Genomic DNA, 14,382 nt, shown 5'->3' with positions numbered 1-14,382 from the left:
GAGCAGTTTTCAATATGATGATTGTGACTCCATACAACTTGTCACCTCCATCACTAAGAACTGCTTCCGTAGCCAGACTTAATTTTCGCTCCATCCTTCCCTCCACCCGAAACAAACTTCATGGAGTACTTTGCCAGATCACTGCGGCACAAACCATCTTTTTGTGCCATTTTGAATAGTACCCATACCAGCAGGGTCCTCATCTGGAAAGGGGACACATAAGGCATTGGAATAAAAGTATATTTAGGGATAGAAGGTTTGTAACTGGAAAGTATATGAACTTGGTGAAAGGACCTGCTTCTTGTAATGACATTGCATCTCCTGAAATGACAAGAAGTTAATTCACGTTCTAATCAGTGAAGCAAATCTAAAATTCTGGAATGCTTTACTAGGAATTTGCTTGGTCTAGATACTTACCGTAGCAAACTAAATTAATGTTGTTTGTATTAATTTAACCTTTAAAATATCATATGGAGAATGACAAATGAGATTACCTAAAAGAAAATAACCTTGTTAAGCTTTCAGAGTTCACCCTACAGGGAAATGTTAAGACCTCACTGTTAGGAGTTCGCTTTAAGATGATTTCCTCATTTTCTCAGGCCAGATAACAAGGTTACTTCTGGAGCAGACTATGACATTTTAAGTAACAAACATTATCATCTAACAGATAAACATGATCTTTGCTATCACGCAGTGACTGTTTGGATGGATTTTACGTACAAGAATTTGAAGTCTGCTTAGGCTGAGTTTAGCACCATTTGCCATTCCTAACATTTCTTAGGGTAAGACAGAGCAGAAAATTCCTAAACCATTATAAGCTATAAGATACGCAGCATGAATACACTGGAAATCGGACACTGCATTTACCTACTCCCCCAGCCCCTCGTCCCTGACCCGTGGGAGTCAGGCACCTGGTCTTGAGCTTTTCTGAAGACTGGCATTGCCATTCTTTCTGGTCATTACTCCATCCTCCTTCTGCCATGACACACAGGCTGGCATAATTCCTCTTTCCAAATCACTGCGTTATCCCCACTGATGTTACGAACTCTGAGTTACAAAGCATGAACAGCCCAAACCATTTAGAAGACTTTCTCCAGTAGTTTAAGATTGGTCGCACACTAACGATATTTGTCTGAATTTTATAAAGAAAGGATGTTTGATGATCTGTAGGCAGATCAATCATTTTTATTTTTCTTATTGTTTGATCTGTGTCTTATTTTACAGGTACTATGAATATAAGCATTCTGTCACTGGAGACATAGAGCAACAATATAATAATAGTGCTTATGAATTAGTCTTTTCTTCTGAAACGGAAATTTAGTTGTGGCCATACTGTACAATCAGCAAAGAATGATTTTTGGAGACAACAGCCTAACAATATTTTGTCAACAATGTTCAACAACATGCCTCAGCAGAGAGCAAATTATCACAGAAATCACCTAGATGCCATCAATAATGGTGTTTCGAAATGGGATATCATTGTCACATGCAGCACGCTGTCCAAAGCTGTCTTGCTTCCCTGTGCAAAGCACATCTACTATGTTTAATCTGAGCTACCTGCATTTTACAACTATGTTCTACAGGTGTAAATGATTCCACAAGATGCAAGACCCTATACAAGTAAGAGATGCTGAATGCATCTGCAAAGAGGAGCTTTGCTGCAACCTGTGTTTTCCATAAAAAAGAAAGGTGTTGAAACTGCAAATTCTCCCGCTACACACAAGCTAATATCTACATGCTCACTCAGACAAAACAAAACAGACCTTTTGCCTGGAGACTTGATTCCAAGAATATCTGAAGCATCTGAAGAAATCATGAAAAGCCCAGCATTTTATGACCCCTCACAAGTGTGGGTGAAACCATCATAGGATCCTTACTTTTTCCTTTCATTTTCTAGTATCCTGAATAAATCTTTGAAGTACTGGGGAACACGGACAATCACATTTTCTGAAGGACCTATATCTTTGAGCTCAGGATAGAGTTTGGTGTCAATCACCTTCTTGATGTATCCCAGCCAGTCAAACTGCAATGACAAAGAGAAGGCTAGTTAAAACAGATCATGAAGAGAGATTACTTATTAACTAAGTTGCACCTTTGAGACTAATGGTTTCGAAGCTTTACTTATTAAAAATTTAGAAACTATTGTACTTTGTCATTACATGTGTTTTCAAACCTCAGTAAAGTTGTAACTGCATTTAAAAGAACATATATTGTAACTGAGTACATGCATTCCTCATGATATTCCTTTAACATGCTGCTCTGTGCACTAAAGACGATTTTAATTATATAGGTCACATGTTAAAAGAGTAATTTTACAATTATCCCCAACCAACCTGTGGAATCATGGCACTAAGCTCCGATATGTTCATTTTATTGTACATCACCTCACTTGTTCGATTTTCATATGGAATCATGATCTGGGGGGTGAAAAACAGAAAAAAAAAAAAACCATCAAACCAAAGATTATCTTGCAGGGACCTGCTTTTACGTCATTACTGTCCATCATAATCCCAGTGCAGAAATATCTCACCACCTGTTTTCCAAGCATTCATGGCATTAACTTCCCTTTCTGAGAATGGCATTTAACTAGGAGTAATGGAACACAGTTCATTGTCAGTTTAACTCATTACTGGGGAATTTAATGAGCTGCATGCCTTCTTTGAATATATGAGACTAATTTTAGCTCTGATTATACTAAGGAAATGCATGTTGATTCATAAGAGAGAGAAGCACACCTAGACTATTAACACTTATTCATCTCATCATGTCAGGTGGAAGCCAACTCCAAACTGTATAGCTTAAAAGGTCAAATTTGAGATACGTATGCTGGAAGCACACCTCATCTCTTGGATTTGAACATGTTCTTGCTACGGCCTGACTCCATCTGAGGAAAGAGCCAGATATATACCCATTTCTCCTCATTTTACCCCAGCATCCTGATTTCCATAGCAGGAAAATCAGGTATACAGGTCAGACATGATTTAAAGCATTCTCCAACCACGAGTGGGTGACCAGAGGAGCCAGACCTCAGGATCATCTGTAGCGTCAAAGTCCAAGGTCATAGCAAAAGAGATTCTAAATATAAAGCAAGTCCTTTTATAACTGAAAAGGGACATTCAGATTACAGGATGGCAGTATGGTTCATAATAGAAGAACAAGCCAACTACGAAACATAGCTCAAAATTTTCTCAGTGTTCAAGAGACACAAGAATCCCCAATGGCAATTCCAGCCCCACTCTAAGGTAAATCCTATACAACAGGGTGTACGCTGTACAGTTTAAAGAGGACAGAGATTGACGCCAGACAAACCAGACAGCTGGCAGTTCTCCAACCAAAATTCTCCAGTAAGTGTCTGCGGCTTTACTATTGCTCAAGCCACACAGAAACAAAAAAAAAAAAAATACTTTCTTCTCCCTTTCTGCAAATTTCATTTATCTGACAAATCTTTAAACTCTTCCTGAACTTGCTTGCTCCTTTCCTCTCAAAACTTTCCCTTTTCCTCCAGGAATTCAAACCTAATTGAACTCTTCCTTGTACACAACCAGGTCTCTCAAAGCATGTCACTCCTCCCTATATCCAAAATATCCTCCCTTTATCGTTGCTGTCTCTTCCTGAGCCCAAAATTTTTCCATTATATACATTCACTTAAAACAATTGCAGAGGAACACACGATACAGTAAAAGCCCAAGCAAGAAACAGGAGTATCTCCTTTGAAATCACAGTAAGATATTTATATATATCATTGTGCCCATTAGGGATTATGCAACAATCCATGTCCCTGGACTCATGCCTAATATCTGGATATATTTTAGGAGGATTATTCGTACTACAGGGAAATTAGGTAGCCATGAGCAAGTATGGCTTGTTGCATAATGGTACGCATTACTGATCCTAAGGGCTGTTATATGATCCATGTCATCTTATATGGCAACTTCACCCATATACTTTGTGAATTAAAGCTCTGTAAGACGTTTGTTAAATAAAGCATTAGAGCTACCAGAGGTAATGATGCATCTGCTTACCACATCACTGATAAACAGAAGAAACATTTTATGGTTTTCAAGTGTACTGGGTCACAATGAAGTATCTGCTCATTAGTCCATCCAGTCTAGGTAACTGAAGCTGAATATTGGGCTTTATTTAGAGGTTTGACAAAATATCATCTCTTTCAGTAGAGAGATGGAAACACTGATTTAGCGCTATTGTGGATGGCCCTCAATTCTGCACACAGACACACCATTAAGAAACATCACTGCCTTTCCTCCTGTAGACTGCAACAGCAGAACCCAGGGAAAAGTCATCTGCTGCATCACCTGTCCTGTGCAACAGGCTTCTGTGTTAGCAGGAGACCCACCATTTCACAGGGTATAGCTTCTTTCCTTGGCGGTATGAAGAAATACTCAGCTTAGCTGGCGGTTCTGCAAACCACTGTCAAGTCTTGTAGACCTAACTTCTGCTGGTTTCCCAATGCTGAGGCTAAGTCTTCTCTCTAGCTATAGAAGTGGAAATGATAGTGTACTTGCAGCTCCCAGGAGCGGGATTCCTGCAGTAGTCTACTGAAACAGGGATACGGGGAAGCAGAAATGCTCCTTCAGACTGCAGCAGTCCTAATGCATAAATTAGGGGGCACGAAATGTCACCAAGTAAATTGGTCAGAAGCGAGTACCAGATTTAAATCTGCTTAGCTTTACTAAATTCAGCTGGTCCCCTAAATTAAAACTCATGGAACTTCTCGTCCTCTCTCCCAGGAGCCAGCCCCCGTGAAAGCAGCTCAGGAGCTAACTGTGGTGCTGCTGTAACCACCCCACTCCCACTACCAAACACTAACATCCCACCTCAGTCTTGCACTGCTTTCAGACTCTTCCTCAGAGAATCAGCCCAGTCTGCTTCTTGAATGCACGGTAATGTATTCAAAATGTAGCTGCACAGCAGGGACTCAAATTCTGCCCAACATTAAAATTGTAGAATCATAGAATTGTTTAGGTTGGAAAATACCTTTAAAAGCATTGGGTCCAAACATTAACCTAACACTGTCAAGTCCACCACTAAACCATGTTCATAAGTGCCGCATCTACACATGTTTTAAATACATCCAGGGATGGTAACTCAACTGATTCTGTGGGCAGCCTATTCTTTAGGAATTTTTCCTAATATTCAATCTAAACCTCCCCTGACACAATTTGAGGCCATTTCCTCTTGTCCTATCACTTGTTACTTGGGAGAAGAGACCGATCCACACCTCGCTACAGCCTCTTTTCAGGTAGTTGTAGAAAGCGATGTCTCCTCTCAGCCTCCTTTCCTCCAGGCTGAACAACCCCAGTTCCCTCAGCCACTCTTTGTAAGACTTGTGCTCTAGACCCCTCACCAGCTTTGCTGCCCTTCTCCAGACACATTCCATCACCTCAATGCCTTGTAGTGAGGGGCCCAAAACTGAACACAGTACTTGAGGTGCAGCCTCACCAGGGCTGAGTACAGGGGGATGATCATTTCCCTAGTCCTGCTCACCACACTATTTCTGCTACAGACCAGGACGCCGTTGGCCTTCTTGGCCACCTGGGCACACTACTGGCTCATATTCAGCTGGCTGTCAACCAACACATGGTTCTTTTCTACCGGGCAGCTTTCCAGCCACTCTTCCCCAAGCCTGTAGTGCTGCATGGGGTTGTTGTGACCTAAGTGCAGGACGCAGTACTTGGCCTTGTTGAACCTCACACCATTGGCCTTGGCTCATTGATCCAGCCTGTCCAGATCTCTCTGTAGGGTCTTCCTACCCTCAAGCAGATCAACACTCCCACCCAACTTGTTGCTGTCTGGTGCCATCTGCAAACTTACTGAGGGTGCATTCGATCCCCTCATTCAGGTCATTGATAAGGATCTTAAAGAGAACAGGCCCCAGTACTGAGCCCTGGGCAACAGCACTCGGGACCGGCCACCAACTGGAGTTAACTCCATTCACCACCACTCTTTGGGCCCGGCCATCCAGACAGTATTTTACCCAGTGAAGCGTACACCCGTCCAACCCATGAGCAGCCAGTTTCTCTAGGAGAATGCTGTGGGAAACGGTGTCAAAGGCTTTACTAAAGTCTAGGTAGACAACATCCACAGCCTTTCCCTCATCCATGAAGCATAGAAAGAGATCTGGTTAGTCAAGCAGGACCTGCCTTTCATAAACGCATGCTGACTGGGCCTGATCTCCTGGTTGTCCTGTATGTGGCACATGATTGCACTCAAGATGATCGGCTCCATAACTTTCCCTGGCACTGAGGTCAGACGGAGAGGCCTGTAGTTCCCCGGATCCTCCTTCCAGCACTTTCTGTAGATGGGAATAATATTTGCTAACTTTCAGTCAGCTGGGACCTCCCTGGTTAGCCAGGACTGATGATAAACAATGGAAAGTGGCTTGGTGAGCACTTCTGCCATCTCCCTCAGTACACTTGGGTGGATCCCATCTGATTCCATGGACTTGTGAGCATCTAAGTGGTGTAGCAGGTTGCTAACCATCTCCTTTTGTATTATGGGGACTTCATTCTGCTCTCCATCCCTCTCTTCCAGCTCAGAGGGCTGGGTACCCTGAGAACAACTGGTCTTACTATTAAAGACTGAGGCAAAGAAGGCATTAAGTACCTCAGCCTTTTCCTGATCCTTTGTCACTATGTTTCCCTCTGCATCCAATAGAGGATGGCCCTCCTTTTGTTGCTAATATATTTACAGAAACATTTTTTATTGTGTCTTGGGCTTTGGCCCTTCTAATTTTCTCCCTGCATAACCTCATGACCTCCTTGTAGTCCTCCTGAGTGGCCTGCCCCTTCTTCCAAAGGTCATAAACTCTCATTTTTTTTCCTGAGTTCCAGTCAAACCTTTCTCTTCAGCCAGGGTGGTCTTCTTCCCCACCGTCTCGTCTTATGGCACACAGGGATGGCTAGCTCCTGCATCTTTAAGATTTCTTTCTTGAAGAATCTCCAGCCTTCCTGGACTCCTTTGCCCTTCAGGACTCGCTCCCAAGGATTCCTGGACTCCTTTACCCTTCAGGACTCGCTCCCAAGGGACACCATCAACCAGTCTCCTAAACAGGCCAAAGTCTGCACTCCGGAAGTCCAAGGTAGCAGTTCTGCTAACCCCCCTCCCTACTTCTCCAAAAATTGAGAACTCTATCATTTCATGATTGCTACACCCAAGACAGTCTCCAACACCACATCACCACAAGTCCTTCCCCGTTCGCAAACAACAGATCTAGTCAGGCATCTTCCCTAGTTGACTCACTCGCTAACTGTGTCAGGAAGTTATCTTCCATATACTCCAGCAACCTCCTAGACTGTTTCTTCTCTGCTGTATTGTATTTCCAGCAGACACCTGGTAAGTTGAATTCCCCCATGAGAACAAGGGCTAGCAATTGTGAGACTTCTTCCAGCTGCTTATAGAATATATCTTTTGCCTCTTCATCCTGTTTGGGTGGTCTATAGTAGACTCCCACCATGTTATCTGCCTTGTTGGCTTTCTCCCTGATTCTTACCCTTAAACACTCAACCCTACCATCACCGTCATCAAGCTATAGACAGTCAAAACACTCCCTAACATACAGGGTTACCCCGCCTCCTCTCCTTCCTTGCCTATCCCTTCTTAAGAGTTTATAGCCATCCATTGCAGCACTCCAGTTGTGTGAGTCATCCCACCATGTTTCCATGATTGCAACTATATCATAGTTTTCCAGCTGCACAATGGCTTCCAGCAAATTGGTGTAGATGCACTTCAGTTGGGCTATTGGTCTCACCACCTTTTTGGGGGAGAAGCCCTAATTCCTACATGACAGTTCTCAGGCACTTCTGTGGTTTCTAACACATCAATAACACTTGTGTCTTTGCTGCCACATGGATGTCCATCCCCTACCTCCACTGAGGTGGCAGACCAAAGGACCTCTCTAGCACACCATCCCTCAAACATGCTACCCCCAGGCTTATCTCTAGCAAGGCTGGTTGACATATCAACAATTTAAAGGACCAGGGTGCCCAGAGAGATTGTGGAGTCTCCCACTCTGGGGACATTCAAAATGCGCCTGGATGCCATCCTGTGCAACCTGCTGTAGGTGACCCTGCTCGGGCAGGGGAGTTGGACTAGATGATCTCCAGAGGTGCCTTCCAACCCTGACTATTCTGTGATTCTGTGACCAAGAGTATTTGGCAAAGGTTTTTTTCCCTTGAGAATAAAATAATAAGTTTAACAACTGACTAGGTGAAGAATACTATTCATCCTTTCTTCATCAGGTTCCTTTCCTTCTACTTCCAAACCCCACTATTGATAAGGCTGTTGATATAATGGCTTTCCATTTTAAAAAAGGATTTCACTTTTTTTTAAAAAAAAAAGCTAGCTCCAATCCCACAGTAGATTACCAACCTCAGCTATTTTAACTTCCAGTCTTAGAACTGACTTCATATCCGATTCGGCTCGTGAAGCGTTTGCACCCAGAAGCACTGCTGTATCAATCATGAACTGCAAAAAGGCATCTCGGTACTGTAAAGAAAGAAAAAGAGTGAAATGACCACTGGATTTGCTCTCACGCACAGCTGTAGCAGTAGACCAGAAATGCCCAGCTATAGCATGGAGTGTAATACTTTGTACTTTCATGCCCTAGCAACCAAAGTTGCGTTTTCCTTACCCTGGATGCCTGCTGTCATCAAGGAAAAAAGGAGAAATAACACTGTAAACATACTATGTGTGACAGACAGATACATGCTGTGCCTCATGGAGTATATATCTCAGGGAATGCAAATGACACTTCTGGATTACATTGACAATATTTACAGCTCTTACTATGGGATTGGACAACAAGTATGTGTATTGGGTCTGTCTGAGGTGGAGTTCATAGCAGCCCTCACAGTGCTGTGCTTTGTACTGGTAGCTAGAAAGGTGCTGATAACACACCAGTGGTTTGGGTACTATGGAGCAGTGCTCACACAGCATCAAGGCTGTCTCTCCAAGATTCCCCCCCCCACCAGTAGGCTGGGGGTGGGCAAGGGTGGGGAACAAACAGGAGGAGATATAAGTCTGTGTGGAGTTACAGAGCTATGACCTCACTGAGATCACAGAAACACAGTGGGGTAACTTGCACAATTGGAGTGCTGCAATGGATGGATACAGGATTTTTAGGAAGGACAGGCTGGAAAAGTGTGGATGGGGAGTTGTTCTTTATGCGAGAGACCAGTGTGAATGCATGAAGCTCTATCCGAGCTCCTCCAAGTTCAAGAAAGGTCCGTTCTAACAAGTAGAAAATCAAGCAAAGATAATAGGAGGCCTGCATGAGTGTACAGGGAACTCCTAACTAAACTCAAATATAAGAAGGAAGTGTGTAAGATGTAGAAGCACAGACAGGTGACCCAGGAGTACAGAGTTGCTGACAAATTTTGCAGGGATATGGTTAGGAAAGCCAAGGCCAACCTGAAGTTGAATCTGGCAAGGGATGTGAAGACCAACGAGAAAAGACTCTACAAATACATAACAGCAAAAGGAAGACTAGGGAGAACACAGATCGCCTGCTAAATAGAGCAGGGTGACAAATGACACTGAATAGGCCAAGACAGTCAAAGCCATCTTTGCTCCAGTCTTTACTGGTAAGACTGGCGTTCAGGAATCCCAGGCCCCTGAGACCAGAGGGGAAGTCTGGAGCAAGGAGGGTCTATCCTTAGCGGAAGGGGACCAGATTAGAGAGCTAAGTGGGCATAAATAAACCGGGGGTCTGATAGGTTGCACCCATGAGTGCTGAGGGAGCTGGCTGATACTGTTCTGGATAATATTTGGAAGGTCATAGCCATTGGAAGAGGTTCCTAAAGGCTGGAAGAGACCAAGTATCACCCCTGTCTTCAAGGAATGCAAGAAGGAAGATTCAGGGAACTACAAGCCGGTTGGCCTCATATCAATCCCTAGGAAGGTGACGGAGAAAATCATCCTGGAAACTATTTCCAAACACATGAAAGACAAGATGATCAGGAGCAGTAAGCATGGATTTATGAAGGAGAAATCACACCTAACCAGCCTGATAACACTCTACAATTACATTAATATCTTGGTGGATGAGGGGAGAGCAGTTGTGGTTCTTCACCAGGTTGAAAAAGTACAGGTTAGAGAAGTGCACAGTGAGGTGGATTGAAAATGAGCTGAGTGACCAGGTGCAGAGGGTTGTGCTCAGCAGCACAAAGTCCACTTGGAGGCCAGTCACTAGTAGTATACTCCAGAGTTCAACCCTGCTTGAGCAGAGGGGTTGGACAAGATGAAATCCAGAGACCCCTTCCAAGGGGGAAGAAAAGCAGGGAGGACCCCAAATCTTACAAAAATCTTTATTTGAGAAACTTTGCAAGAGTGTTTGTGGTAGTCGTGCTTGTAGAGGTGGTGTTTTCTGATGGAAGATATTCTGAAAAATCCAAATCCAAACAAACCACAACCCTTTCTCAGGTTGGAGCTCAACAAAACAAAAGCAACAATGAAAAAAACCAAGTGGAAAAATGGTCACTCTGATTTCCAGTTAATAGTACTTACAGATTTGGCTTCTGTGGTATTTTCTAGGTAATCCTCTCGAGATGCAAGAGAGAGGCTTGCTTGGTCAAGCTGTTAAAAATAACAAGAACCAGCATTTAATAGGTAAATTTATTAGAATTCAAAGGTAGCCCTATAAGCAACCTTGGAAGAGTTTATGGTTTTCTGGCAATTATGGTCGATATGTGTAAATATCTAATACATAATACACTGCACCAGCCTGAGTTTGACAGGATTTCAAAACAACAGAAAAATGCTACACTGTGCTGAAAGACATTACCTAAATCACATTACTGTGATCTGGGGAGCCTCAGATGCCCCCAGCAATATCTAAGCCACCTACTACAGCAAAGAATCACCTACATAATTGATGTGTTTATGGCTCCTTTGGCGAGTAGGTAATGCAATAGGACTCGGTTTAGAGGATCAAATAGTTGGTGCTGATGACCATTCATCCTACACATATTTCAGGGGCACAAGGGTCAGTCTGAGACAAATATTTGCGTATGGACCAAATGCCCATTAGGTGCAGGGGCACGTTAGCTGCTGTGTATCTGGAAAGTATCGTTAGCCTTCTTTGACTGAAATTGAGGTTACGCTTTTGAGCTTTACCCTAGACCAGCACTGACTGCTGTATTTGGCTTTTTCAATGGATATACTGAAACAGCTGGATACCAGCCACGGAAATGATTGCGTAAATGCACAGAAAATCGTTATGTCTCCAGTACATTAGCTAAAGATGTCTGATAGATCCAGGTGGATCTTTGACTTTCACTTCTCTTTTTGATCTAAACACAGAGCAAATTTGTTGGTCTACAGCACCCTAATATTGGAATAAGGTCCTCAAGGTAATTTCTAAATCAGTCCTCAAAGTTCATTGAGATCTGCACTGAGTCTTTTGAGTGAAATGACTACATGGGAGTATTTGCATACTGCTTCAAGTTGCTAACCAGGCAAAACTCACAGCACAGCATATATCTTCAAATTACTACTGGAAACTAAGATTTCCCAAAACATTTCAATGTGATAAGGTTAGGTTAAGGTATGGAAGCCGAAGCTGAAAGCATAATTCAACCAGCTTCCAAACTCTGAATAAGATACTGTTTGGAGCAGAAACAACAGTTTCGATGTTCTAAAATTATTATTTTGATGCTGTATTTATTTTTAAAAGATAAGTCTAGTAAAGAGAGATTGTATTTATTCATACAATTTCACACATCTTTTTTAATCCAAATTCTACACCATTTATATTTCACATTTTCTACATTTATAAAAATTGCCTAAATAAATACAACTTAGAATCTAAAATGAATGCATAAATTTCATCTTTTCCTCTACTGGCTGATGTTCTCAACCTTCCAAATACACCATAAACAAATAAAACAAATCACCCATTGAAAGGAGAGCAGCTGTGATGCTCAGTGCAACTCTGATTCTTCGAAAAACAGTATCACCTTCTTTTTTTCAGCATATCGAAGCAAAAAGAATATACCTCTATGCTTTGTGTATGTGTGTCCTGGTAATAGTTAACTTCAGATTATTTGGTTTATTTCAGTTATACGACTGTTGCATGAAATGCTCAACCAAATTTTCCTGGCTTAAAAGTTAGATTTGACAAACCATCAAAACAAAGAAAGCACAAATATGAGAAACACAAAAAAGTTAACCTTCAGCCCTCAATAAAAAAAAAAAATCATGTTGAATACCAAACAAAGTTTTATTTGGAGTTTCTACTTTTTTTCTGATCCATTCATGATTTTGTAATGCTGAACAAAAAGAATTTTGCAATAGAGCCGTTTTCACAAGCAGATTGAAATACTCCATGGTACATCTGCACCCCTGGGAATTTGTTAAAACACAGACAAAGTAGAATACTGGCTGATGCATTCTGCAGATCAAGTTCTTAATCAAATGAACAACAACTGAATATCCTACAGAGTAATATATTATTCATAGCACGTAGTGCTTCAGTTATTTAGGTACCTAATTCGTAGGTGCCACAAAGCATACTGAGTGAAGATACTGCTAGGTGTAATTCCTTTCCAAGAGACCAGCAATAAGGATATATATAAAACTGCCCAGCCCTTCACTGACAGGTGACTTGGACTGAAATATTATGATGGGAGATACCTAAATACCTCTCCTGATTCTGCTGTTTCAGTTCTTTTAAACAAATCTCCAGCCAAAGCAATCCTGACAGGATCTGAACAGCATCTTAGCAGAATGACATCTTTAATACAGCAAAATGTTGATATACTGTTGACTTGACTATTCAGAAAAATGTCCTAGACATGGGGAAAAGTTACCCTTCAATTTTATACCAGTTGAATGCCTCAGTCAAAAGACATTTCAAAGAACTGACTCAGAATCCACATCCACTCCAGTACCACCACAGTTAACTGTTGTTTGATCCTCAAACACAATGTATTCTTGGCTACATTCCTACAGCTAGCCAAGACGCTGGCAACTTGAGGATCATGGATCCTATTTTGCTGTGATGAATGGCATCATAACTTTCTTCTTTGTCCCTTCTCTCTTGCTTTCATAAACTATTTTCTTGTAACAGTGGAGGGCTGGTCTACTCTGGTTTACTCACCTCTACTTCTGAAACAGCAATGCATTTGGCCCAGGCACTCAGTCTTGCCATGGTGACATCTCACAGTAATACAATTCTCTCTGGAGTTTTGTCAGACTACAGTGAGGCAACATTTCTTGGGTTTTTTTTCTCACTAACCTAAACTGTTGTGTAATGCCATGCACTGTGAACAAACTGGTAATGCTTTGGTCCAAAAGCAATAGCATGGCAGTAAAAAGGTAAACTCTGTATTTCAGGTTTAAAAGTGTTTGGGATACATATGTGTTGTAAGGTGCTGTATAAGCACAGGATAATGGGTTCCTATCTCAAGAAAAATCACTCAAGGTCAAAATGTCTGATACTGATGCACAATTCTTCATCTTCACAGACAAAAAACATTCTTCATGCAACTGATGAGTCATAAGCAGCACCCTCAGGACTAGATATCCCCCTCTATCATTTTCAGCAGAGGCCCTGGACATTGGTCCACTGGGAACGTATTTTACCTTTTTGTGCCATTTGAAAGGAGAAAATACCCTGTACAGAAATGTTTTTCAATAGCATGCAGTTCCTAGTGGCTTCCATATTTCCACAAATTGGCACCTATGTACATCTGTAAGTCAGTAGACAATAGGAGCAATATTCAAGTGTAAACATCTGGCATGTAAACATGTTTTTAAAAAAATGTGACCACAAAATACCATGCAAAGTAACCTATTAGATATGCTATATTGTACCTTCAGGATATACCGATGGGAGATTTTGTCATCAGCAGCCACATATAAACGGATGAAGACGGAGTTACTGTATTGACCACGAAGAGTTGCCAAGGCTTGTACTAAGCTAAACCTCCTTTCTGACCAAAGCCCTTCAGGTCCAATGTTGGACTCCAGCACAGGCCAGCGGAAGGGTGAATGCCTCAGTATACTTAACAGGGGTTTCACGTCAGCTTTTTCAATTTTATCTGAAATGTCAAAGTGTGACAACAATTACATTCCAGACAATTCAAATCTAGCAGCAGCCACACGAGACACAAAGATTTATTGGCGTTGATCGATTTCTAGGCAAGACAAAACACAATAGCTGAAAACCAAAGCCTCAGCTCTGCCTGTGAGCACAGAAGCGTGCGGGAGTCCAACCCAGTTTATCTGCATCAAGAATAAGAGAGGCAAATCAGTGCCTTTCAAAAAAGACAAGGGCTGGAATTAAGTCAATTAAAAAAACATTCCTCCCTTAGGAACAAGCACAGAAACCTCATGGTTTCTGAGAGGGGGTTATTGTACACA

General features: G+C 42.0%; 1 protein-coding gene across 1 annotated transcript in view; it reads right to left on the bottom strand.

Annotated features, from left to right (window-relative positions):
• The window catches only part of PHEX (phosphate regulating endopeptidase homolog, X-linked), a 107,854-nt gene that overhangs the window by 69,309 nt on the left and 24,163 nt on the right, over nt 1–14,382 (bottom strand). The window contains exons 5-9 of the mRNA XM_009893105.1: nt 13,834–14,060; nt 10,525–10,593; nt 8,389–8,505; nt 2,334–2,417; nt 1,878–2,023 (exon numbers count right to left, since the gene is read on the bottom strand). Coding sequence (XP_009891407.1) covers nt 1,878–2,023; nt 2,334–2,417; nt 8,389–8,505; nt 10,525–10,593; nt 13,834–14,060 — 643 coding nt within the window. The remainder of the gene's footprint in view (nt 1–1,877; nt 2,024–2,333; nt 2,418–8,388; nt 8,506–10,524; nt 10,594–13,833; nt 14,061–14,382) is intronic.

Source organism: Charadrius vociferus, unplaced genomic scaffold (genome assembly GCF_000708025.1).
Source record: "Charadrius vociferus isolate BGI_N301 unplaced genomic scaffold, ASM70802v2 scaffold169, whole genome shotgun sequence".
NCBI lineage: Eukaryota > Metazoa > Chordata > Aves > Charadriiformes > Charadriidae > Charadrius > Charadrius vociferus.
The sequence above is the reverse complement of the archived record's forward strand: the minus strand, read 5'-3'. Positions and strand labels throughout refer to the sequence as shown.